This window comes from Brienomyrus brachyistius, chromosome 24, assembly GCF_023856365.1.
Source record: "Brienomyrus brachyistius isolate T26 chromosome 24, BBRACH_0.4, whole genome shotgun sequence".
Taxonomy (NCBI): domain Eukaryota; kingdom Metazoa; phylum Chordata; class Actinopteri; order Osteoglossiformes; family Mormyridae; genus Brienomyrus; species Brienomyrus brachyistius.
The window spans coordinates 710,362-735,203 of record NC_064556.1 but is presented as its reverse complement, the minus strand read 5'-3'; the positions used below and the strand labels follow the sequence as shown (position 1 = coordinate 735,203).

The window sequence follows — 24,842 nt, the reverse complement described above, 5'->3', positions numbered from 1 at the left end:
GATGGATGGATATTTACCAATATACAAATGTAAATTGCAGTTTCATTTTGAAATGTAATGTTCTGTATTCGTTTTTATAAACCACAGTTACTTTTTCAAATAATATCAGCCAGAAGTATCGTACGATCATCACATCAATGCCATATTTAATAAAACAAAGGGTTTGAGTTTTGTCGGCTAAGGCTGATCCATTGAGGCAGTTCATTCAAAGATGCTGTCGGTGTTTCGCGTCAGTAAGGCTCATGAAACAACAGCAATTTCTTATGTAAATACTGGCCTTTTTAATAGTAAAACGCACTGTTAATATTTGAAGGGCCCGTTTGTACTATCAGCAAAATAAATGTAGTATATCTTACATAGTCTAGTATCAATATCATAATCACTGCAAACAGAGCTTGTGAATTACTCACAATAATCACTTACATTTTATGTAGCTTGGTAAAGAAGCATAATGAATATTTTAAAAAGTTTTATTTACAAGATATTCAAATAGGATAATAATTACATTCAAGCCTCAAAGTTTAAAAAATTGCAGACTGTGTAATTGCCATATATAGACATGTGCTGAATACCCCTGCAGAACTGTAAGCCTTTAGTTACTGTTTTAAATGCAGAGAAGTGCAGAAAATATAGCACCGTTTAAAACTAAGATACGCTGAGGTTCGCAAGGGAGGCATTTTGTGGACATTAAAATGCAATCATTACACTCTATGGGAGTGACAGAAGGTGTGTTAAATCCCATCGGTGTGTAGAATGTGAGACAGGTTGAGGGCTCGTGCGTTAGATCCCATCGGTGTGTAGAATGTGAGACAGGTCGAGGGCTCGTGTGTTAAATTCCATCAGTTTGTAGAATGTGAGACAGGTCAAGGGCTCAGTGTGTTAAATCCAATCGGTGTGTAGAATGTGAGACAGGTCGAGGGCTCGTGTGTTAAATCCAATCGGTGTGTAGAATGTGAGACAGGTCGAGGGCTCGTGTGTTAAATCCAATCGGTGTGTAGAATGTCAGACAGGTTGAGGGCTCGTGCGTTAGATCCCATCGGTGTGTAGAATGTGAGACAGGTCGAGGGCTCGTGTGTTAAATTCCATCAGTTTGTAGAATGTGAGACAGGTCAAGGGCTCAGTGTGTTAAATCCAATCGGTGTGTAGAATGTGAGACAGGTCGAGGGCTCGTGTGTTAAATCCAATCGGTGTGTAGAATGTGAGACAGGTCGAGGGCTCGTGTGTTAAATCCAATCGGTGTGTAGAATGTCAGACAGGTCGAGGGCTCGTATGTTAAATTCCATCGGTGTGTAGAATGTCAGACAGGTCGAAGGCTGAGTGTGTTAAATCCTATCGGTGTGTAGAATGTCAGACAGGTCGAGGGCTCAGTGTGTTAAATCCAATCGGTGTGTAGAATGTGAGACAGGTTGAGGGCTCGTGCGTTAGATCCCATCAGTGTGTAGAATGTCAGACAGGTCGAGGGCTCAGTGTGTTAAATCCCATCGGTGTGTAGAATGTCAGACAGGTCGAGGGCTCAGCGTGTTAAATCCCATCGGTGTGTAGAGTGTGAGGCAGAGAGAAGACGGACTCACTGCCTTCATAAGGGGATGTGAAAGGACTCCTTGATCCACTGGTCCCTGGAGTTCTGAGCAGGCTGTGGAAGCGGCAGAGATGTGGTAGACAGGGCCTGAGGGCTCCCCTGTCCTTGATGTTCCTCGTCCTCCTCCATCTCCTCCTCCTCTTCTTCTTCCTCAGAATAGCCATTCTCTGTGGTGAAGGAGCTCTCAGAGAGGAGGGAGGATGAGTAGTCATGAAAGACTCCTTTGCACTCCTGGATAGACTCATAAAGAGACCAGAGCTGACAGAGCAGAGACATGTCCAGCTGGCGGAGGCCCACCTTGGGAGTGAGATAAAATGCAGTGAATGATCTCTCAGTACAGTGCGCTCTGGTGCTGTTCTACACGGTCATTTTAAAAACACGTACCAAGTTTACCAGAGCTATGAAGGTGAAAATGGCGATTTGCGACTACTTTTATCGTGTCTTGTAATGTGCTGCGGAGAAACTTAATTTTATATGTTGCCTCTACTTGTATATGCTGCCATACAAACAAAAACTGCTCTGGATGTAACTCAACTTCGGCCTAATTGAACTGAAGGGCATTTTTATGTCAGCGCCGACCCCCCCCGTACCATTTCTTTACGGAGCACGGCGAGCGCCGCGTCCAGGCTGGCCGGTTTGCTACGCCCGAGAGAGTCGCTGAGCCGGGACTTGCTGATGTCGGCCTGGATGCGGGTCTTCTTGCTGTAGACTTTCTCGATGTCCCTCCAGGAGCCGCCGCTGGAGTTGAGGATGCCGCTGAGGCCCTTCGGCAGCGGGGGCAGACCCTCGATGGAGCAGACGCTCCCGACCGGACAATCGGGCGCAGAAGCGGGCTGCAATCCGTTCATTTTCCCGTCTATCACTAGTGAAATAAGATGTTCAAATACGCTCAATGACGAACCGAATCCTACTATACTTTATCTAAAAAGGTCGCATCATAATGTAGGTCATACATCTATGTTGATTCTAATTTCCTTTTATGATCTGAAAATTGACACATTGATTTTAGTTACGCATCTCAATGCTATGTATATATAGACAGCTGCGTGCTGGTAGATGGCAGCAGTTACGCGTCCGCTACTTTGTATCAGGATAAATCGTGTTTTTACGAATAAACACAAAGACTCCCAGATGCCTGACGGCCTGGAAGAGAACAGGCGACGCGAACTGAGCGGCTTTTTCCAGAGCAGGACGCCTGTTTCCCAGCACCTATTAAAAGGGCATTAATGGCTGAAGTCGCGCTCACCTCCGGTCGCGATGTCCGCTATTCCGAGCCCAGATGTCTAACTGCAGCTCTGAAGCGCCGCCGGTCCCAGCAGCTCCATCAGCGGCGCTGTAGGTCTGGGGCTCGCTGCCGTACGCGCGTCCCTTTGTCTGCGCACCCCCATCGCCCCTTCCGCCCCCCGCCCACATCCTCCCGACCCCTCAAGGACTCTCTGCCTCCGCCCGGGACTGCGGACACGGAGGCTGCTTTCAAGCAATACTAGTGTTAAAGCAAAATAATACCATAAAAATATGCGGGCTTCGTAAAACGAGCCTGAAAAACCAACGTTTAACACCGTTAACCTGGAATTTCAGACTGTAGATTATGTAATTGCTACATGAAAGTAAATGGTATTTTGTACATCAGCCACTTCCAAGAGCAAAATAAAGCGACAGCAAAGGAGTAAAGTTCCAAAACAACGGTGAAGTTGCAGTTTATTGGCAGGGCGTGTGATGTGAATTTCACCAAGGAACCGACCAACACATTCGCGTCTTTTAATCCGGAACAAGCTGTACAATGTAGCTACAGGGAGACTCGATTAAACTGTGCGCTGGGTGTGAATCTCAGTCTAATATCTGGGAGATTTTCTATGGTTTGCTGTTCTACTACAGTTATTTCTTCATAACAGTACAAGTAAACGATCAGGAACTAATCATTAGAACACAGCTTTCCTTCAGGACTGAAAACAGCTCCACCATTAAATTTAATAATAACTTTAAATAGGTGTATTGGTATGACTCGGCATTATGGGAAAACGTTTCCTAACATTACAATGGCCTCTCCTTTGCTCTTAAAGTGACAGTCTTACAAATAAAAGAGACATTATGCAGCTCTACCACAGAAACAGCAGTAGCTTCAAAGCACCAGCACCATGACCGGTCAGCACACGGCTTGTTTGAAGGTTCCCCTTTCCTGGGAAGGAGAGCTTGTTCCAGCTTTGGGGAGCATGGATCGGCATGATCCGACATATTCCTGTTGTAATACCACGTTTAAAAAGGGGAAGAAAAGGGCAACGTGACGTCTAGGGGAACCAGCGTCAGGGCTGTTGCAGTTCCTTCAGGCTACGCAGGGACTCTGCGCAGCTGCGGATAAGGCCGCACAGCTGGGCACTAGCTTCTACCGAAGTGGACTGCTGGAGCTCCTGCGCAGCCCAGCGCAGCTTCTGCAGCAATGCCTCCTCGGCACAGGACACGGCAGGGTGCTGTGTGTGGGTAGGCGGCGCCACCGGGGTCGGGAGGGGCCGAACGGGTTTGGGCACCGTGGCGACGTGGCAGGAAGTTAGTGCGGGCACAGACGCGGGTGCGGCAGGGGCAGGAGGTGCGAGCGACGGTCCTCGCAGCCCCGAGGCAGCACCCTCGCAGTGCTCGGGCCGTGGGAGCCCGGATACTGAGAGGGAGGAGTCGCCGGACGAGGCCCCGCCCACCTGCGGGGAGTCCTGAGCTGCCAGCTGCCGCTCCCTGACCTGGGACAGCGCAGCCTGTGCATTGAGTGCTGGGTAGAGAAGGATAAAGAAGGGGTTCAGGAGCTGGGTACCCATGCGAGGCTTCGCAGGGAGGAAGCTGTCAGGCGTTCAGAGGGGCTCATACCCGGGTTGTCCTTGTCGATGTCAGAGTCCAGTTCCTGACAGGCCACGCAATAGTTCTTCTTCTGCCGGTCCTGCAGCAGGATCGTCTGGAAGGAAACACCATCCTTATTCCACGACACGTTTCGCACTGAAAAATTTATGAAGTACCTGTGATATTTGTTTTACTATCATTAAAGACCAGGGAAAAGGGAGTGAATCCCAACTCAGTTAAAACCTTCCCTTAGCATTGCAAAGGATTCCTGCTGCAGTCCAAAAACATGCTTTAGGTGACTCAGCATTTCTGAATTTCCCACTGCATGCAGTGCGTGTGCGAGTGCACTGCAATGCACAGACATCCCATCCAGAATGCTCCCCGTCTCTGTCCTGATGTTGCTTGGCAGAGGCTCCAGGCTACCTGCAGCCCTACATGTGGAGGACATGCAGGCCACTCACCTCGCACTGGCTGCACGTCTCCCCCAGCATCTTGTAACCCTTCAGGAGGTAGTCTCCCATGAGCTTGCTAATTTTATCCTGACGTTCCCTCCGAGCCTGGATGACCTTCATCTCGGCTTCAGAAGGAGGTTCCCAATCAAACTCTTCATCCTCTGCGACAAGGGCAGGAAAGACTGTATTACACCTGCGACCTTCCTGTCATCAGCGAGGGCCGGATGTCACGAAAAGGGTTACGCTTTCAATCAAATGGTCAATATAGCAAAGGTCTTCTGGAAATCAATAAATAACCATTCAAACCAGTTAACACCTAACTAACTAACTAACTAACCTGGTTACCATTACTGATGGATGAGGTTAACCTTACAAGCTGACCTTTCATGCATATTCCAGCGATAATTTCCACATCGATATGCTGATGCCACACTTAACATACACTCCACAGAAAAACCAAGGTTTCGTCAGACATCCCACTACACAAATATATTATCTTACAGTATTCAAGTACAAGATAATACGTGGCAGAAATAAAGCATTTACCACTTCATAACATAGATACAAAACGATTTCGCCCTTGGATTAATAAGTTATATCTCGTCGTATCTATCTGAAATATCTTATCTTAATATACCAGCAGCAAACCGAGGTCACCATTAAATTCAAGCTCATTCAATTTCGTCTGTTTCGCTGGCCGAAAGACATACAAGATAGGTGCTTTATCGCCGTACAGACGTCAAACTTTTATTCCCATCTACAAAATAACTAAGTCTTTACACATAAAACGGATCCATGCTGCCAGGAGCAATAGCAAAGGAACACAGCTGGAATAGCATTGATTCATTTAACTTCCCTTACACGGAAAGACTGCACTGCCTTCATAATACAGCCAAGGAAAACACAGTGTTAATGCAACAACATGAAAAACAAAAATGAAAGGAACCTGCATTGAGTGCCATATTTTCAGAAACTGTTTCCCAAGCACGCCTTCGACGGGGAACCGCCACGGCCGCTTTCTATGGTGCGAAGCGACGCAGCGGGAAAATAGTGTGTGTGCTGTGCCATGCTGCCACCTAGCGGGGCGGAGGGCGCATCGCCGACTCCTCGTTTCTGGTTAGCATGAAAGGCTTCGTTTAACTGCGGTATGAAAAGTAGTCGATTCCGTAAAGAAGAATGGCGTAACAGTCATGCAGTGTGGGAATGCTAAACATTAACCCCAAAGACACGCTGTTGTTGCATGTATAAAGAATATTTAGTGAACTGAATTATAAAATTAAGTACCATGAATGTTATTTTAATGAACATATAATTTTTCGAATATATTTTGAAAATACATTGTAGCTATGGCCTTATAATAAAGTTATATGAGCTGCTGGCTTGCCCACGATGAATAGTTTGCCTGTAGTACTATATAAATGCCTTTATCACAAAGTCTCATGGCCATGGGGGGCGGCTACGGCGGCTACCCCCCCCCCCCCTGTGTTTTCACTCCCCAAGGCTGCTCAGCGACCATCCGTCACCCGTCCACCCTCTTCTAACCAACCATAGTCCAGGCAGTATGTGATTTGCAAAGACAGTGCGGCGCAGCCTCAAATGCGCAACTCGCTGACAATTTGTTTTGTGAGATATATTCATACTGTTGTGTTCATGGTGATTTATTTAGTCTTTGGGGGCTGTTCTAATAGTTGCGAACATGTTGTTTTGAGAATCTCATGTTCATATTTCAGTTAATCCACCAATACGGAGATGTGCAATTAAGTCTCCAGGACAAATAAACATACGAAGCAGTTAGCGTTGCTTAAATGAGCACTTATTGTGGGCCATCGATCACACGGAAACAGACGTTATTATTTTTATTAGTTATATTTTATTTCTCAAAAACCCAGGGCAGTATATTTGAGATCAGAGTTAGTAAAATACTTCGTTTAGTCAAAGGAATGCACTCCGTAAATTTTTCGTTTGTTTGTGTCCATGTGAACATTATGTGGAGCAGATCCTGCCATGCACTGCTGTCCCATTGAAGGTGTACCTGCCTAATATGGGGTCCAGGCTCCCCATGACTCTAAACTGGATAATGATCTGGAGGTAGAATGATTTACAAAGATATACGTCTGTCATAACCTGCATGTAGGGCAGAGGTTGTCCTTAACGAAGTTTCCTAGTTATAATGCTGAACTTTCTTGCCCTTTAAGTTCTACATGAATCTCCTAATGTTGTTCCTCAGACTTACAGCGGAGCCGCCACACCAGCAGGTTTTGCCTTAGCGTGGGACACAGTCCCTGGGTCAACCTCCTCTCCAGTATCTTCTCGCCACCTGCCCTGCCAAAGACCTCCGAGCCACCGGAGGGCGCTCTCATCCCAGTTCTCAGGGAAGAGCAGCAGGAGGTACCCTACTCCAATGGTACTGGCTGCTGCCAGTCTGACTTGGCTGAGCTGAGGCGATGCACTCAGGTAGAAATCTGCGGCTAGAAAAAGCAGAGCTGTTTTATACATCATATAAACATCTTCTATTCATACAGCTGTCAGCCCGCACGGCATTGCTGTCATTGCGCTTAGATCATGATGATGAGTAATTCCCTTTACAAACATTTAACAGCTGTTGTGCCACTGTGATCACCTCCCCCCTGCCTCTGGCGGTACCTGTGCTGGCCGGGATGCTCATCAGGATACCGAGTGCGATGAGGGCCGGGTGGGAGAGCGACCTTCCCAGAGTCACGGCGGCAGTGAAGGCTGGGCGACATAGGAGGCGTGATGTTAGCTGGCTCATTAATGAAGCAGCACGTCAGCAATTCCTGCCTGCTTGTAAACGCGGTTAAAGCACCTGCTAAGGTCCCTGGTTCAAATCCCAGAGTCGGCCAAAATTCCCTGTTGGGCCCCGAGAGAGGCCCCTAGCCCCCCACCAGGGACTGTCTGATCCTGCTCTCTCTCAAAAACGTACAGCCAAAAGCATGTGGACACCAGCTTGTCCAATGTCCCATTACGAGACTAAGGGTATTAGCGTGTTGTTGGTCTACCCTTTGTTGCTGTATTAGCCTCTGCTCTTCTGGGAAGGCTTCCCATTAGGTGCTGGCACATTGCCGGATCCGCTACCATTCAGGTTGGGTATTGATGTTGGGTGATCAGGTCTGTTTCTGTGAGCTTGTGTGACCGACCACTTCATTGCTCAACTTCCTCCCAGACATTTTGATCTTCACAAACATTCCGCGTGGATTTGACGAAGACAGCAGAAATGAGGTGAGCTGCCTTATTGGAAAGATGGCATCCTATGATGGGAAGTCAATAACCTCTTTGACGCAACCATCCGTTCTGCTGATGATGATGATTCATGCAGGAGTTTGCATAACTGTGTGCTTAATTATACACCCGTGTTAGCAGTTGGTGCGGATTAAACAGGAAAATCCTCTGATTAATTGGCATGTCTGCATACTTTTGGTCCTATATGCACGTCTACCTGAGCAATAATCTATGATGAGAAAACGTGTGCAACAAGACATGGCACTTAACGCGGAAGCACAGTGTCTGCTTGGAGGTGGAGGTAGGTGCTGGGCGGCAGCTCACAGAGCGACAGCAGGCTCGCAAGGCACAGCTCTCCCCAGGCCGCGTCCTGAGTGGCTGGCCAGTCCTCCACGCCCATCAGGTAGAGCAGCCCGCAGAGCCAGGACTGCAGGCAGGCGCCGCACAGCCCCACGCAGGACAGCAGCACGCTGGCGCCCCCTGGCTGCTCCTCCCCCACACGCCTCCTAAGGAGAACCTGGGGGACAGGGCGACGCACAATGCAGCCAGCAGGTGGCAGCGAAGGCAGCAGCACGGTAACGTGCTCACACGCTCCACTGACCTTGAAGAGAGCTGAGGCACACGCAGACCCCACCGCCAGGGCCACGCCCGTGATGGAGTCGCCATGGAAACCATCCGCATAGGCCATCATGACAATTCCGGTGACGGAGAGGATTGTCCCTACTATCTGGGGAAAAGGACAGAACGTGGCCGTGCATTTACACCACTATCCCATCTTACGTGGCTGTGCATTTACACCACTATCCCGTCTTACGTGGCTGTGCATTTTCACCACTATCCCGTCTTACGTGGCTGTGCATTTTCACCACTATCCCGTCTTACGTGGCTGTGCATTTACACCACTATCCCGTCTTACGTGGCTGTGCATTTTCACCACTATCCCGTCTTACTTGGCTGTGCATTTACACCACTATCCCGTCTTACGTGGCTGTGCATTTTCACCACTATCCCGTCTTACGTGGCTGTGCATTTACACCACTATCCCGTCTTACGTGGCTGTGCATTTTCACCACTATCCCATCTTACTTGGCTGTGCATTTACACCACTATCCCATCTTACGTGGCTGTGCATTTACACCACTATCCCATCTTACGTGGCTGTGCATTTACACCACTATCCCATCTTACGTGGCTGTGCATTTACACCACTATCCCATCTTACGTGGCTGTGCATTTTCACCACTATCCCATCTTACGTGGCTGTGCATTTACACCACTATCCCATCTTACGTGGCTGTGCATTTTCACCACTATCCCATCTTACGTGGCTGTGCATTTACACCACTATCCCATCTTACGTGGCTGTGCATTTACACCACTATCCCATCTTACGTGGCTGTGCATTTACACCACTATCCCATCTTACGTGGCTGTGCATTTACACCACTATCCCATCTTACGTGGCTGTGCATTTTCACCACTATCCCATCTTACGTGGCTGTGCATTTACACCACTATCCCATCTTACGTGGCTGTGCATTTTCACCACTATCCCATCTTACGTGGCTGTGCATTTTCACCACTATCCCATCTTACGTGGCTGTGCATTTTCACCACTATCCCATTTTCCTGCTTCTACCTTTCAGTGGTTTGGCTCTTTGTGGTTGCAGAAGGTTTCCCTCTAATATATGACCTGCAGAAGGTTTTTTGCTGACACTTCCTGTGACTTCTTGAGACTGTCCGAGATTTCCTGTGACCTCCCCCCCCCCCCCAGTGACACCTCCACCCCAATGCCAGCAGGTTGCTTGGTGGGCAGAGCTGGCCATGCAACCAGATGGTCCCCTTCCCAAAGTCCTGATGGGGGTCCCAGCCCGCTTACTCTCACTCCCATGAAGGTGTCCCTTAGGCCGATCCAGGAGAGCAGGAAGGTGAAGGCGCGGCTGCAGCACAGGATGGCACTGGCATCGCTGGCGGAGATGCGGCGGAGAGCCAGCAGGTACAAATAGCAGGAGAGGCTCCAGAGCACGGAGAAGGGGGCCCCAGTCCGGAGCATCGCACGCAGGTTCACACCCTCCTCCCCCAGGAAAGCGCTGCACTGCCTGCCGGACAAGAGGGGCCCGTGGCCGCAAGCACTTATGGGTAACGCACCAGTAGATGAATCAGGACACACTTCTGAGGAAAAAGTGCCCAACTTGAAGACAGGGTGTAAGAAAGGAGAGAAGGCTGTTATTCAGGGATCTAATGAAGGGTGTGACAACAGACATCCATATGAAATCCATCCCTCCAGCTTTACACCCCTTATCTAGGGTTGGAGAAATCTAGAGCCTCTCCCAGGGAGCAGAATGCTGGAGAACACCCTGCATGAGATGCTGCTGGGGCTTATCTAGAGAAGTCAGCCAGCACTGCATGTTTGCACCATAGGAGGAAACTCACACAACACAAACTCCAGTCACCCAGAGGCGAGGTTCGAACCCCGAACCCCAGTCGCCCAGTGCAGAGGCGGGGTTCGAACCCCGAACCCCAGTCGCCCAGTGCAGAGGCGGGATTCGAGCCCCGAACCCCAGTCGCCCAGTGCAGAGGCGGGGTTCGAGCCCCGAACCCCAGTCGCCCAGTGCAGAGGCGGGGTTCGAGCCCCGAACCCTAGAGGGCTGAAACAAGAAGCCACCACACCACCCACATAACAAGAAAGTAAAAAAATAAAATGTCTTAAGAGTCTCGTAAAATCGTGAAAAAACACCAAAGGCAATTCATTACACTGACACTGGTTTAGCTGGAGATCTGAGCAGATCAGGATGACAAAGCAGCTTATAAAAGGGTTTGGAACCCATGAGTCTGTATTTGACTATCACTCTGCGATGAGATAATCCCAGGCTGCCCCCCCGCCACAGCAATCACTCATTTCCTGGTGAGAAGCGAAGTGCGTGACGTCATCACCTCACACCCCCACGATGGATCATTCCAACAGTCCAAGGGCGCCACCTTCAGGATAGCCTTAGTGATGCATCATTGTCTCATCACACTCCACGCTCACTGGGACAGACTCCAGAACAGAGGTGGATAGTTCAGGTCCAGAAGATTAAAATTCAAACTAAGATTTCGATTCAGCCAATCAGTACAAAGCAGGGTTTCCAGCCGGGTCCTCGGGGACCTGCAGACGCTCCACATTTTTGCTCCCTCCCGATGCTCCAATAAAAAAAATTAAAAATCACCCTAGGAACTAGGAGGGAGCAAAAATGTGGAATGTCTGTGGATCCCTGGGGACTGAACTCCCCACGCCTGCCCCAGAATCACCACAGCTGGGAAATGAATGGACTAACTCAGTGGCGCCACCTGAAGGATGCTGTGGGGCTCTGCCTCTTCTCCACGCCTACAAGCTGGCCCAGATAGTAGAGTGGGAAGAGCAGCAAGTTCCCCGCACAGCAGAAGCAGGTGATGAAGAAGGGCGCGTGCCATCTCTGCAAGGCTGCCCTGGCGCTCCGTGTGCAGCCGACCCAGGACAGGGCCACCGAGGGCCCCAACAGCAGACCCCATGCCACCCGCCGCATCACCTGCAGTGGCCATCGAGGGCAGCAGCTCCCTGCGTGATGAGCCGCGCCCTCCGCCATGGAAATGCCAGCTTCAGGTCCCTCACATCTCTGCCCGTCTGCAGCAGAGCAGGAGGGAGAGCAAGATCAACAGCCAGGATCTCCACTGTTCCACTGACCCCCCCCCCCCCCCAAAAAAAAACCCAGTCTTACGGTTGCATCATCTCATTCTTTCACAAAGAATGTTACAGACAAGTCCTCAAATACAGTGTATTTTAGGAGACACACTTACCTACGTTCCCACAAGGGAAAATAACCTTTCAGCTGCAGAGTAAGACGCTTACAAGTAAGCGAGAGTAGAAGAGTAGAACCCTAATTCTACAGACCAAAGAGAATGTTTCCCACTTCCTGCACTTCCTAATTATGCGGCATTTTATTCATATTCCGAGCTACTCGTAAGGCATCCTGGGAATGGGGGAAAAAAAAAACCTAAGAGTCCAGCAGCTGATCGATCCCCAGACAGGATTTTCGCTTCTCCTCTACTGACGAGTAGAAGATGGTTCTGTACCTCCAGGATTCACGAGTTAAAGGCTCAGATCAGAACAATCCTGTTCTATGGCCATGACAGACTTACTAGTCACTAGAAGTATCAGTTGTTTGCTATCAAATCATACACTTTCACAGCTATTCTTTGTCACAGTGACAAACTGAAACTGCAAAATAAATTCACTCATAAGACAGAATATGAGCAACATCCTGGTGGGTACACGCAGCATAAAACCACGAGTAACATACGAGTAACATGTAACGCGGCGTCACCGGGCACGAGAGCACGGGCAGCAGCGGGTTACCTGGCAGAGTAGACAGGGAGGGGACCACCCTGGCCGTCAGCCTGTTCATGGTGACGCTCCGAGTCTCTGTGCAGGTGGTGGGGGTGTAAGATTGTGATCCGCACAGAGGGCAGGGGGATTGGGGATTAATGTGCATGAGGGTTAAGGGGATTACGAGAGCGCCTCACGCTGGCCATCTGGGTACACAGCCAGTGTCATCCAATGATCTTTAGAAGGAAATGCATTTTCTTAGGGGTTCAAGGCAGGTCGTCTTCTTTGCTATGCCAAGAATCGTGTAGATGATACAGGACCTGAGTGATGGTTTGGGGGCCTTTCGGCGAGGTCACAATGGATGGAACTTACTACAGTCATCAAGACGCTGATGAAGATGATGGAGGAAGAATACAAAAGCAAAAAAAAGGTTTAAGACTTGTCGTTGAGAGCTCTGGGTATCATTGTGCTTCTGGCATGTTCCGTAAACCTGCGAGCGTGGGGTGGGGGTGTCCCTGCCGAAAGACACAGACCTCCTCTCTGCAGTGTGACACCCACCAGACCGAAATGCTAAACATCAATGTTATAGTCATACAGTCCCCTCCACCCCAGGTTAGTTGTACCACAGACACAGGGACAGACACTGAAATGACACTGGACTCTGAAGAATCCTAATCACAGGCGATCGGGAGGAAAGGTGCTGGAAATCTCACACAAATGGACTGATCGCTCATTTTAATCTGGAGTCGGTATTCTGATCCGATCGCCACACCGCATACAAAATAAGACACACACACGTGAGGAACACGGTTAACTTGTAGACATTTATTGGTCCGGAGAATACAAAAACATTTTCAAAAAATTGATTGTTGAATCTCTTTACAACGTACAAAAGTCAAACTTTTTTTTTTCTTCCCTGAAAAGAGCAGAACCCTACTAGTAATGAGCAGTAAACCAGGCCAGGATTACCAGCCGCCTGTCCAGATGGGAGGGAGCCTTGCTCTGGTAGAGCGCCCTCTGGTGGCCCTGACAGGGTCAGCAGCAACCGGAGGAGGGGAGTGTGTACTGGAGCCGAGCGAGCACACACACACACACACACACACACACACACACACACACACACACACACACACACACACACGCACACAATCAGGAACAAGATGGCTTGTAAAAAAAAAAAAAACAAAAACAAAACAATCCCACTAAAAAACAGAGAAAATGGGCACTAACATTTTTTTAAAGAGGAGTTTGCAACTCAAGATTGTGTATTAACACAAAATTTGTTTTATAAACCAAAGTTTTTAAACTTCATTTTCCATCTCGAACTATTATTAAACAATCAATCACAATAACAAAAAAAATTTTTGAAAAAAATCCAACACCTCTACCGAACGTTTCGGCTCAATCATGGAAAACCAGCTGATCAGGGACTTGGAGATCGGAAAGGAGACTATTTGCCATCCTGATGCCAGGCGTGGGCCAGCGCCAAGGCTGAGACGCACACTCACTGGCACACGTCCCACATCTACGACCACGAACACGGAACTTTCTACAGGGGTGAAGCCAGATCAAGGCAAAGACACACAACATCGTCTATTAGAGGCTGCTGTTGACATCAATACCATCGTCGCTTTTCCGGACAAGCCGCATGCACCTGAGTAAACCTTGAGGCAAGTGAACCAGAAACAAAGAAAAGAGAGTAACTGCCAGGCTGGGGTATTAGGTGAGGGCGCCCCCGTGTGGCGGGATCAGGGAAGACACCCTGGCCTTCTCACGTCAGAACAGAATGGATCAGACCCCACTGGCAGTAAGATACATGGTGAGGTCCGACACGTCCCAGAGTTTGGGGGGGGGGGGGGATTTGAGCAAGTAAAAACTCAGAAAAAAACGTGAGTAATGATGGCGTTGTGAGAGCCGCGACACCGTGGGCCGGACTCGGGCCGGACTCAGTCCTCCAGCACGATGGGCTCACTGGACACGGCCGCCAGCACCGGCACGGCCGCCGCCTTCAGCTTCACCAGCAGGTGCGGCTTCCTGGCCGCACGCCGCATGTCGCCCTGGTTGAGGGCCTTCCGCAGGGCCCTGAAATAGGGGCCACGGATTACTCACTGAGCGTGACGAGACACAAATCTGCCTTTCATGCCGTCCACAAACTTCCATCAAAGTGCAAACAGGCACTTCCCTGATTTTAATCGGTGGCACTCTTTAGTCTCGATACTTCTGCCTTAATGAAATTTGTTGCAGAGGTCAGATGGAAAATCTTAACCGTCAGTAGCCGGCAGCAGGACCGAAGGCCAGCTGGGAAGCCAAAGGACGCTACTCAGCCGGACGCGTACCTCGTGTCTTTGGTGGCCACGAAGACCACGGGGTTGGGGGAGTCTCCGTTGTTGACCTTCTGCCTCTTGATCACGGATTGGCCGGTGCTCTGCACACTCGGGGCCGACGCCCTGCCGTTACTGGGCAGCTGTGGCCAATCACAAGAAAGCACATGGTAGCTGGGTCACGCAAGGTCATCTGAAGGTCGAGGCTGGGCACCTAGAGCGGAGAGGGCACTCACGGCGTCGAGCGGCCTCTTGCCCAGAAGACTGGCGGCGGCCCGCGGCTGCCCAGACTGGTTGCGGTTGATGGGCACTGGTGGGCCCCTGGGGGGCTTCAGCCTCTGAGGGGCCTGAAGGGCTAATCAGTCACATGGGGGTGGCATTTAGGCACACATGGGGGTGGCATTTAGGCACACTCAGCAAGTTAAATCCATCTCCCAAATCGACAGTCCCTTTTTACGTATATCTGTTCCTACCAAGTTCCTTGACTACGGTCGCCAGGGCAGGCCGGGTTTTGGCGGGTTTGGTCTTCAGCAGTCCCTTGGGGGCTTTGGGAAGCCTGGCCATACCTAATGGAGGAGGGTCACAGAGAGACGATGTCAGGGAAGCCGGCTAGAGATAAAGGAGGAGAGTCAGAGAGAGAGAGAGAGAGAGAGAGAGAGAGAGAGAGAGTCAGAGAGAGTCAGAGAGAGAACATCGGGGAGGCCGGCCAGGGCTAAAGGAGGAGAGTCAGAGAGAGAGACAGAGAGAGTGAGACTGATGGTCTGGCTAACCCTAACCCTGACCCTAACCCTGCTCTCCGTTCCCGACTCGGGCATCACCAAAAATAAAATGCAGTGGGCAAACACTGAGACCATCTTCCACTAGACCTTGGAATAAGTCTGGGCAGTTAGTCTGCGGAGGCCAAACCTCGGCTTCAGCACGTCTGCAGCAGCTGTTCTTACGCCTTAGAATTCTTCCGGTCGCCGCATTTGAAAATGCACACAGAAAACCAACAGAACATCGCATTATTAATTCTTAGAATTATCATCTTCATAGACCTGAATGCGAAACTATTTTGCGTGGACCAGTAAATATGGCTTTTGAGAGTGTCCAAGTGAAACTGTCCCTGCAGTGTGTGTGTGTGGGGGGGGTCTTTCAGCAGAGGATGAAGGGACCGCACTGTAAGCCACATCGCAGAGCCGGTCGCACGCTAACTCACACTCGGTCCGGAGCGTGGTGGCGCTCACAGGGGCGTAGGGGCGCCGCGCTGCCCGCCGGGGTCTCAGCACGTCCTGGCAGAGCCGCCGGGCCACCCGCGTCAGCCCCGAGGCCTGCAGCAGGAACGTCTGCCTGTTCTTGGCCAGGAGCTTTGCACGGTTGGCGCTGAGACATGGAGACATGTCCTGCATCTCCGGGGGGGTGAGCTGGCTCCTGGGCGCGTCATCCTGGTGGGGGGGGGTTAAGCAGGCATCATGGCCGGGCACCAAAGCTGCGTCAGGAGTGTGAGTGGGGGGAGGCTGAGGACGTACCGAGCTGCCCCGGACTGCGCCTTCCAGCTGCGTGGGGGTCTTCAGCCCCCCGTACTTCTTCCAGTAAACCCAGCAAGATGCACAGAGCCTGCACTGCATGCTGGGAGGGCCCCAGGCATACCACTGCTGCGAGTGGACAGCTGCAAAAGAGCGCAGAGCATAGGTGTCTCTCGGACATGGCGTGTATGCCTCACCAATTAATGCTGTGCATCACCCTACAGCCACCACCACCAGGGGGCGCCAGTACCTCCCAGGGAAATCGCTGGAATTGTTAGCGATTAATATCAAGTCTTTGCCCGGGACTCTTGACCCCAGGCCACGCCCCCATTGCAGCCCCCCCCCAGTTGTGCTCCCTGTACTGAAGCTCTAACAGTATCCAGACCCCTCCATTGTCACACCAAATGGATAGCGCCCCCCCTCGGCATCACACAGAGACTCACAGTGGCAGCTCTCGCAGCTGTGCGTCTTCAGGAACCCCGTGGTCCCGTTTGATCCCGGTTTACTGCCGGGAACCAGGATCTGGTTGGGGTTGGGCTTGGTGCTGCAGTGGCAGAAACGCAGAGATCACCGAATGGGACCTGCTCTCACCTCGTACCTGCACTAGTGTGTACAGGCAACACCAAGGCAGGAGATCACGTCATTCTGGGCTGAAGACTCGTCTCTTCAGTTCGGCGGCTGTTCTCTGCCCACAGGCCCCGCACACTTACTAGGTGGGGATGTAGACCTGCTTCAGCTTGCTGTCTGCTTCCGCTGCCTTGAGCCTTTTCTGGAAAGGATTCAGGAGGACAGCGGCATCACTGCCACAGGCTGCGATCAAAGACTAACAGAGTGTGCGGCCCCAAACACCAAGGACCGCTCCTAAATGCTGTACTTCCAATAAAAACTCAGAACAGAATGTGATGCGAGAGAGCGGTCATCATGGTCGGGGGCATGTTGTACATCCATCCATAGCTGATTATCCAGCACCGCTTACGGTGAACTGGGAGTCTATTTCAGAGACAGACAGACAGAGGCAGAGACAGACAGACAGAGGCAGAGACAGACAGACAGAGGCAGAGAGACAGACAGAGGCAGAGAGACAGACAGAGGCAGAGAGACAGACAGAGGCAGAGAGACAGACAGAGGCAGAGAGACAGACAGAGGCAGAGACAGACAGACAGAGGCAGAGACAGACAGACAGAGGCAGAGACAGACCTCCACCTGCCCTGTAAGTCATCAATCATCCATCCATTCTGCCACAATTCCTGATCCAGTGTGGGATCTCAAACAGCCTCGATTCCATCCCAGGAAGCAGAGGATACAGGGGACAGTCCATCACAGCCTGCCCCACCCACGACTCAGACACCCGTCTGCCGAAAGCCCTGGGCCCCGTGAGGATACCTGCTGGATGTAGCGGTCGGTAGTCTTCCACATGTAGTAGAACTGCACAATGCTGGCCAGCGACTTCCAGGGCAGCTGAGGAGGGAGAAGATGCCGTGAGCGGCGGCTACCAGAAGGAAGAGCGGTTAGGGCGTGCCACGGAAAGCCGTCACTGCAGAGCAGGACATTCTCAGCCCAAGCTCATTTGGATGCTGTAAACCTGGCACCAAATCGCCCTGCTTGGGGGGGCATCTCCCCTTTCCAGAGGCGTCACGGCCAGATGGTCATTTCAATCATAGGCTCCACCTCTCAAACTTAAAGACTCCTAGAGTATCAAGATCCCTAAAAGCGAGGTCCTTTAATATTAAAATCGCTAACAATTCCAGCATGTCCCTGGGAGGTACCGACTCCCCTGGTGGGAATGGCTACAGGGGGAGCACAGCTGGCCCTAACCTATGCTCCCATAACGGTGCTGTCTGGGCATTTCCCTTCATGCCGTACTTTGGTCACTAAAGTTATCTACGCCAGCTAAGTTAACGGTAGGTGTCCCACTGAAGAGGCAACAGGGAGGAATTCTGTTATAGTGTGCAATGGCTCACAGACTGAGCGATCACTGCACACAGCAGCACAGTTGTCAGCAGAAGGTGCCCATGTGTGATAGTTTCTTCTGGGTCATAATGGGCTAGACCACAGAACCCGCACGAGGACCCGGTACCACGTCCGTGGGGGAAGCAGCTGCTCTGGTCTGCGGCAGCGTGCTGGTTCACTCACAAAGTCCTGCCGGATGTCCATGAAGTCCTTGCCGTACTTCTCCAGCGCGTCCTCGAAGAGCACGGCCTCCGACGCGCTCCATTCCTCCATCTCGTCCCGGCAGAGCACGGGGCCCCCCCTCGGCACCAGCGTGCACATGGCCTGGGCCAGGTCATACCCACTCCTCTGCAGCGTGTCCATGGCGTGGAACTGGAGGGGGGGGGGGGGTCACAAGGGCACGGCGGTTAGGGGCGCGCTGCCGAGTCACCCCTGCAGCAGGGGGTGGGTGTTGCACCATAGCGCCCCCCGGTGGCTCACCAGCGTGATGTCCCTGGAGGCGGCAGCTGCGCTCATGTGCAGGCTGGGCTGCCGGATGGAGCTGCTACAGTCCAGGGCACGAGCGAAGGTCCCTATGGCCCTGGAGGGACACCGTCAATAGGGAGGCGGCCACACAGGGCTGGCCAATAGCAGGGTTCAAGGGGCGGAGACTACAGAAGTCTAAACCCACTGCAACTTCTGTATTGAGAATAACAGCCCTCAGTGAAGGGCAGGGTCAGCTGGCAGCGAACACACAGCTGGACAGCTTAGGTAGCGGCAAAAGCACGTTATCACACTGCGGGAATCTCGAGTGGCAGAGCATTCAAATGTGATTTTTAGGCAATGCAAACTCTAAAGCAACTACGATGAAGAGGTGTAATTACAGACACGTACGTCAGGCATGAGAGCTCGGGGGGGGGGGGTGTGTTCCACAAAGCAGGATCTCATGGTTAACTGACTGATTAACTTACCCAGCACAATATTCCAATAAGGGTTTAGTTAAGGAGCGTTCCCATTGGGCATTAATGACTTCTTGCCAAGGGACAAATCTTGATTTAATGAAAACCCCCCAGGTATTTAAAACGATCTTGTACGGGGGGGGGGCTCACCGGGCCACCACCAGGAACTGGTCGATCTCAGGGTCCTTCAGCTGATTGTCAGGGTCCCACACCATGGTCTCCAGCTTCTCCAGCATGCGGCCGTCTGACGCCCCTGAAATACCAGTATTAAGATACATATTATAATGTGTCATACATCTATCGTATATGACAGGCAGCCCCCCTGTCCTAAGATGCCAGGCCCCAGCCCAGCACAGGGTCACCTCTGCCCTCTACCCCCTCAGCCCGAATTCACACCGCCACACTTGCCTTCCGCCAGCTTGTCCGGGATCTCCGCCTGGTACCGCATGCCGACCCGGATCTCTCCCTGGTCCGCCAGCAACGTCTTCTCCATGGGGTCAAACACCAGCGAGTAGTAAAAGCAGTCCTAAAAAGAGCATACCGCGGTAACTACAGACTTCACCATGCATTCAGGTATGAAGAGAGAAATGAGAGAGACGCTCGGCTAGCAGTTTCAGGCTGCAGGTATTTAAAGTTCGAATTACTTTTTTGAAAAATAAACTCATGGCTCACCTCCTTCTCCAGATAACCTCCTAGCAGATCCGTTTCATTCAGGAGGGTCACATTACACTTTCCCCTGGACACAGACAGTAAGGAAACACAAAACGAGGGAGTTTCAGACACCAAGGAGCCCTGCAGGGCCCTTGGCCACTGTTAGATTGGGACACTTAAGGCTGCCATGACAGTTCCTCTAAACTAGGGACACTTCATTCAAGTAACAAGGGTATTTGACCCAGCTTCCAATGACAAATCCATTCACTCATTTAGAGCAAATCCAGCTCTCCGTGTCGTACAGAGGAGCTGCTTTTGAGGACTCCAGCACAGGCAAACACGAAGGACGCCTTCCCTGGGGGCCTCTTACCGGATGTGCGTGGCAGGGAGGGACTCAAACTGCCTGGACAGGAAGATCTCTCTGTGCTTCAGCTGATGCTTCTGGGCCTCGGACAGTGAGGGCTGCTGTGTCTCCTCTTCAAACTCCCCTGAGCGAGGGTGACGCAAGAAAGCTCCATCTTAGCATCTCGCCGGCGCAACAAACCAGCTGGTCCCCCCAGGCGACCGCGCACGTGGGGTCCGGTGGACGTCCGCTACACAGCACGAAGCCCGTACCGACTCTGCCACATGGCAGGAGGAGAGATTCCTCACCGCCAAACTAGCAAAAAGCTACGGTCTCTCCGCACGGACCAGAGCCAGCCAGCTCCTATGCTGATCCACGATCAGATTTCCCAGCACCGATCCTAGAATCACCCTATATAAACGGCATGGTGGTGCAGTGGTTACCTCCGGGTACTCCGGTTTCCCCCCCACAGTCCAAAAACATGAGGCTAATTGGACTTGCTAAATTGCCCGTAAGTGTGCATGTGAGAGTGCCTGATGTATGACTGTGCCCTACGATGGACTGGCCCCCCATCCTGGGTTGTTCCCTGCCTCATGCCCATTGCTTCCGGGATAGGCTCCGGACCCCCCGCGACCCAGTAGGATAAGCGGTTTGGAAAATGGATGGATGGATGTGCAACTGGTCAGCACAAAATTAGTGACCATTCCAAGGAGCCAAACCACAGGCGCTTCATTTAAAATTGACTGCGCACCTGATCATAGTGTCAGTTTAAAGCTGCACTTGATACTGGGTGGTGACTGAGCTGGCGTAGTAAAGATCGGGGTCGCAGTAACATCGCTCTAATGCCACATTCCCAAGTGACACTGAACTGATTTGGTCACAACTGGGAAAAGAATAATTATACGCAAATAGGCCTGAATGAGTCGCGCCGCTGGGGACAAAAAGCCTATAAGCATGAGACTGCAGAGGGGGCACATAACCGGGGGGGGGTTAGGCGAGGTGAGGAGCAGGACGCGCTAACAGCCACAGGCCGCGGTCCTCCAGCATCACCACACCCCTGTTAACGAGGCCAGGGCTGGGCGAGCTGGGAGGCTGCACCTCGGGTCAGAAGGTCGCCGGTTCGAATTTGGTGAGGGGCTCCGCGGGCGAGTAAATACATTTTTTAAAAAGTACTTCAGAAATACAAAGAGGCAGAAATGCCACTATTATATAATCCGTTCTTATCGTTGCGGAATCACCTGCCCTCATCACCACAGCAGGCGTGAATAAGCAGGAGTTACGCCGTGATCACAGTATGAGGCAGAGGAAACCCCTACACACAGAACAGGACACGGCCAATCAAAACTGGCAAAAAAGAAAAAAAGTGTGACAGGGCATCACTCACACACACCCCCCCCCTTCTTAAAGGTACAGGCAGCCCGAAAGGGGTTAACTCCTTCAGTGCCCAGAGACACCGCACACATCAATGGCCTTTTGTTCTACTCAACATGCCGCAGCACGGGGTAAGAAGAGCACCAGGGGCAGATAAGATGGAGGGAAGGCTGATGGCAGGGTGCAGCAGGCAGGTGGAGAGGCAGAAGGGCGCTGGGAAGACTGGGACCGGCGCCAGTGCACTGTATACGAGCACCCTGCCCCAGGTTTACCCGGGAGCCTGGGGGGGGTGGGGGGGGGGGGTGGGGGGGGGGGGAGTCATTAATGCATAAAGGGACGTTAAACAGTCAGCAGATGCACAAAAGCAGCAGCTGAGGAGGGCCCCAGTGCAGACGAAGGCTGCGATACGCCCCGCCCGAGCTAACGATCGAGATCTGCCAGGGATTACTGTGGCCACGCCCCCAAGATCCACTTATCAACGCGGCCCCAGTCCTGGAACCGTCCCGCGTAACCGGGCCCAGCTTTCGCCAAAGCGGATTCTCTCATTGGCTCCTGGGAGACGCCCACCCCTGACTGAAGTGCTCGCTCCTAGCATACAGAAGGATGCCAATGTTCTCCTTACTGCCACACGGTGGCTGTACTTGGCACTGCGCTACCATGACCATAAAAAGATAAGGCGCCTTGATTGGAATGAGGAGAGGAATGGAGCGGAGAGTCATGGGGAGGGGGCTGGGCTACAGGGATAGGGGGTGGGACGGGGGGGCTACTTACTGGCGCCGTTGTCTGCCAGGTTGTTAAGAGCTCCGGACAGGTCCCTCCTCCGGAACAGGCAGAGAACCTTGGCTTCCACATTGCCGTTGGCGGTCTGAAGGAGACACACGTGTACAAAAAAGAAGTGGTCAGCTGGGGGGGGGGGGGGGGGGGGGGTGCTGGCTAGCAGCAGTCAGGTGTGCATTTCAGTTATCAGATCAAAGCAGGACAACGTGCACAAGATCTCCTGTGGTTTCCATTAAGTGGTGTTCTGCTGGAGCTTACAGAGATCGGAAAGCTTCAGCGAGGGAGATAAATGCACCTCACAACAGTTTTTAAATATTCCGTTTATAAATCCATCATGCTTTCATAGCAAGATCATGAAGGTCGTGAAGAGGGATATCACGGCCCAACCCTGATTACCACACAAACATTTAGTCTATAAAACACATTCGTCTCCAGGTAAACGTAAAAACCTCAGTGTTTGCTAACAGAGGCTAGCCTAACATTCGATTAGATTAACAGAGGCATGTTTTGTTGACTAAACTGGAGAGGAAATCAGGAAAAGCTTCTCATGTTCACCTTGTTGAGTTCCTCTATCCGGCGGATCAGGTACGGATTACTGGACGAGTTCTCAAAGTAAACGTAATCTGGAAGAGTTAAGACGGGGTTACTGTGAGCATTTAACATCTGCACTTCAGTGTCAGGGTTTCAACGCATAATTAGTGCACTCAAGCCCGCTAGTAAAATGGCCACTCGCGACCTTGCACTCAGCGCTAGGGCACACAACACCTTTACGTCAAACATGTTCTAAAACTACTGCTTAACAAGCTGAGTACAAGCGCACAAAAAAGTCCTGACATTCCGGAATGCACCGGGCCACTTTTACGCAAAGGTCCTGACAGGTGTGGGCGAGGTGCAGTGGTGCCTTCTGGTCTGACAGGTACCAGGACAGCGGTTACACTGCCGAGACCAGCCTGTTCTCTTATCCCTCCTGTGAATCACACAGTTTCTGTTTAATCCAAGCAGCCAAACTCTGAAAACAACTTAAAGACGCTATATGTACACCAGCACTCTTGACAGAAGTACACTGTTCAATTCACAAACCCACAGCTCTCAGCTTACATTAACAGTTCTGATCGTTAACTTCGCTCCACCCAAACATCCATCCATACATCCATCCAGCCAGCCTGCGTGCTTGACCGACCCCACGGCCTGGCCAGGGCGACTCCAGGCTGCTTGTCACATAAACGGTTCAAAGCCGAGCAGGTGTCATGAGCTGGCCGCCCTCCCGCAGATGTGAACGTCTGATTGTGCTGCACTTCCGCCGATGACAGACCTGGAAGCACTTAAGCGAGTCTCGGCGCCCAGGCATAGGCGTGGGCTCGATGCGAGACACCGCGCACGCCGAGAGAACAATGCGGGGCGCCGGGCTGCGGGGCGCAACAGGGGAGATGCGTCACGGAGAAACTGAGAATGAACCTCAGGTCAAACGAACCCACACCCAGCCTTATGTACATGTACCGCAGGCCCAGGAAGGTGAATCATGAATAAAGACATAATTATACGGTTCATTCAAGACTTCCCGCACCGATTCAATGGCTGAGCTGTTGGATCATGGTGGTTAAACGTTAAACCAGCTCTGCAATAAAAGCAAGACTATAAAAGAATCAATAAAATGCGACGACAGTGTAAACAGCGCAGTTAAAAAGATAAAAATCAGTGGTGAAACAGGATAAAAGTAACAAGCAACGCAGGGTGCACGGCGCCGTGTCCGTGCACGCCTCGCAGAAACGCAACCCAGTCCCTGTTGTAAATCCTACGATATAAATATGCCCCAGCCCAATAATCTACCCACATCGCTAAAAGTCAAGGCGGAGGGGGCTGAATCGGAGCCCGCATCCCGCGCGCCAGCAGCCACCTTTACCCGCGTGACCAGCTGCCCGCCGCACGCGCAGCTCCTCGCTAGTCAGCGCCGCTAACTGCCACAAAGGGAGACACAAAGCACCGGCCCCCGCACGCCGGGGCGCCTCCGAGCGCACATGAGCCCCTAAATATGCGCACGGGGGACGGACATCGGGGTCGAACCGCCGCTACTGAGCTCCATCCGGGCGAGCCGGGTAAGATACGGCGGCCGGTCCGCAGCCGCGGTGCCCCCATGCGCAGCGCTCCGTGACCGGGCTCCGCGCACACAAAGCACTTACCCCCCACTCTGTACATGTTGGCCGCCATTCCTCCTTTATTAAGGCACTAACACCGGGCTGTAAAATGCTTCTCTCACTCTTACTATCCCCCTCCAGGCTTCCGGCAGGTAAACAGGCCAGACTCTGAGATAAAGAGCGGACCTCGGCGCCCGGCAGCGCTCCCCGCCCCACACGCCACTGCAGCCTTCCCGACGCGGCTCTTCCTCCCGTCCTCTGCTGCGAGCCTCATCTTCCTCTTCTTCACCTCGGCTGGGCTGGCGCGCGCTGAGCGGCTCCCCTCCCCCCTCGCTCTCTCTCTCTCGCGCGCGCATACATACATACATACATATATACACACACACACACGCTCACTGTAGGAATCTCCCCTCCTGCAAGA

General features: G+C 51.9%; 4 protein-coding genes across 6 annotated transcripts; all 4 read right to left on the bottom strand.

Annotated features, from left to right (window-relative positions):
- Window positions 1-257: 257 nt before the first annotated feature.
- fam89b (family with sequence similarity 89 member B) lies at window positions 258-2,967 on the bottom strand. The gene is made up of 3 exons (XM_048995099.1): window positions 2,826-2,967; window positions 2,170-2,441; window positions 258-1,876 (listed from the first exon to the last, which is right to left on the bottom strand). The coding sequence occupies exons 2-3, from the start codon at window positions 2,425-2,427 to the stop codon at window positions 1,577-1,579; spliced, it is 558 nt and encodes a 185-aa protein (XP_048851056.1). The 5' UTR covers window positions 2,428-2,441; window positions 2,826-2,967; the 3' UTR covers window positions 258-1,576.
- Window positions 2,968-3,246: 279 nt separating this feature from the next.
- Window positions 3,247-5,908, bottom strand: znrd2 (zinc ribbon domain containing 2). Of its 3 annotated transcripts, none has more exons than XM_048995141.1 (4): window positions 5,798-5,908; window positions 4,861-5,012; window positions 4,430-4,514; window positions 3,247-4,334 (listed from the first exon to the last, which is right to left on the bottom strand). In XM_048995141.1, exons 1-4 carry the CDS (start codon window positions 5,811-5,813, stop codon window positions 3,880-3,882), a joined length of 708 nt encoding a protein of 235 aa, XP_048851098.1. In that variant the 5' UTR covers window positions 5,814-5,908; the 3' UTR covers window positions 3,247-3,879. The 3 variants fall into 3 exon arrangements, with proteins under 3 accessions (XP_048851098.1, XP_048851099.1, XP_048851101.1); XM_048995142.1 differs by having other exon boundaries at window positions 5,713-5,815; XM_048995144.1 differs by lacking the exon at window positions 5,798-5,908 and adding an exon at window positions 5,562-5,667.
- Window positions 5,909-7,080: 1,172 nt separating this feature from the next.
- Window positions 7,081-12,512, bottom strand: LOC125719860 (solute carrier family 35 member F4). Its single transcript, XM_048994658.1, has 7 exons — window positions 12,464-12,512; window positions 11,419-11,731; window positions 9,968-10,187; window positions 8,690-8,815; window positions 8,413-8,605; window positions 7,495-7,584; window positions 7,081-7,319 (listed from the first exon to the last, which is right to left on the bottom strand). Exons 1-7 carry the CDS (start codon window positions 12,510-12,512, stop codon window positions 7,081-7,083), a joined length of 1,230 nt encoding a protein of 409 aa, XP_048850615.1.
- Window positions 12,513-13,243: 731 nt separating this feature from the next.
- Window positions 13,244-24,607, bottom strand: LOC125719897 (metastasis-associated protein MTA2-like). The gene is made up of 18 exons (XM_048994742.1): window positions 24,467-24,607; window positions 22,845-22,912; window positions 22,284-22,377; window positions 20,169-20,286; window positions 19,820-19,883; window positions 19,556-19,673; window positions 19,298-19,400; window positions 18,690-18,789; window positions 18,393-18,581; window positions 17,643-17,717; window positions 16,970-17,028; window positions 16,703-16,803; window positions 16,263-16,402; window positions 15,953-16,178; window positions 15,228-15,320; window positions 14,991-15,109; window positions 14,770-14,897; window positions 13,244-14,515 (listed from the first exon to the last, which is right to left on the bottom strand). Exons 1-18 carry the CDS (start codon window positions 24,492-24,494, stop codon window positions 14,380-14,382), a joined length of 1,959 nt encoding a protein of 652 aa, XP_048850699.1. The 5' UTR covers window positions 24,495-24,607; the 3' UTR covers window positions 13,244-14,379.
- Window positions 24,608-24,842: the final 235 nt, after the last annotated feature.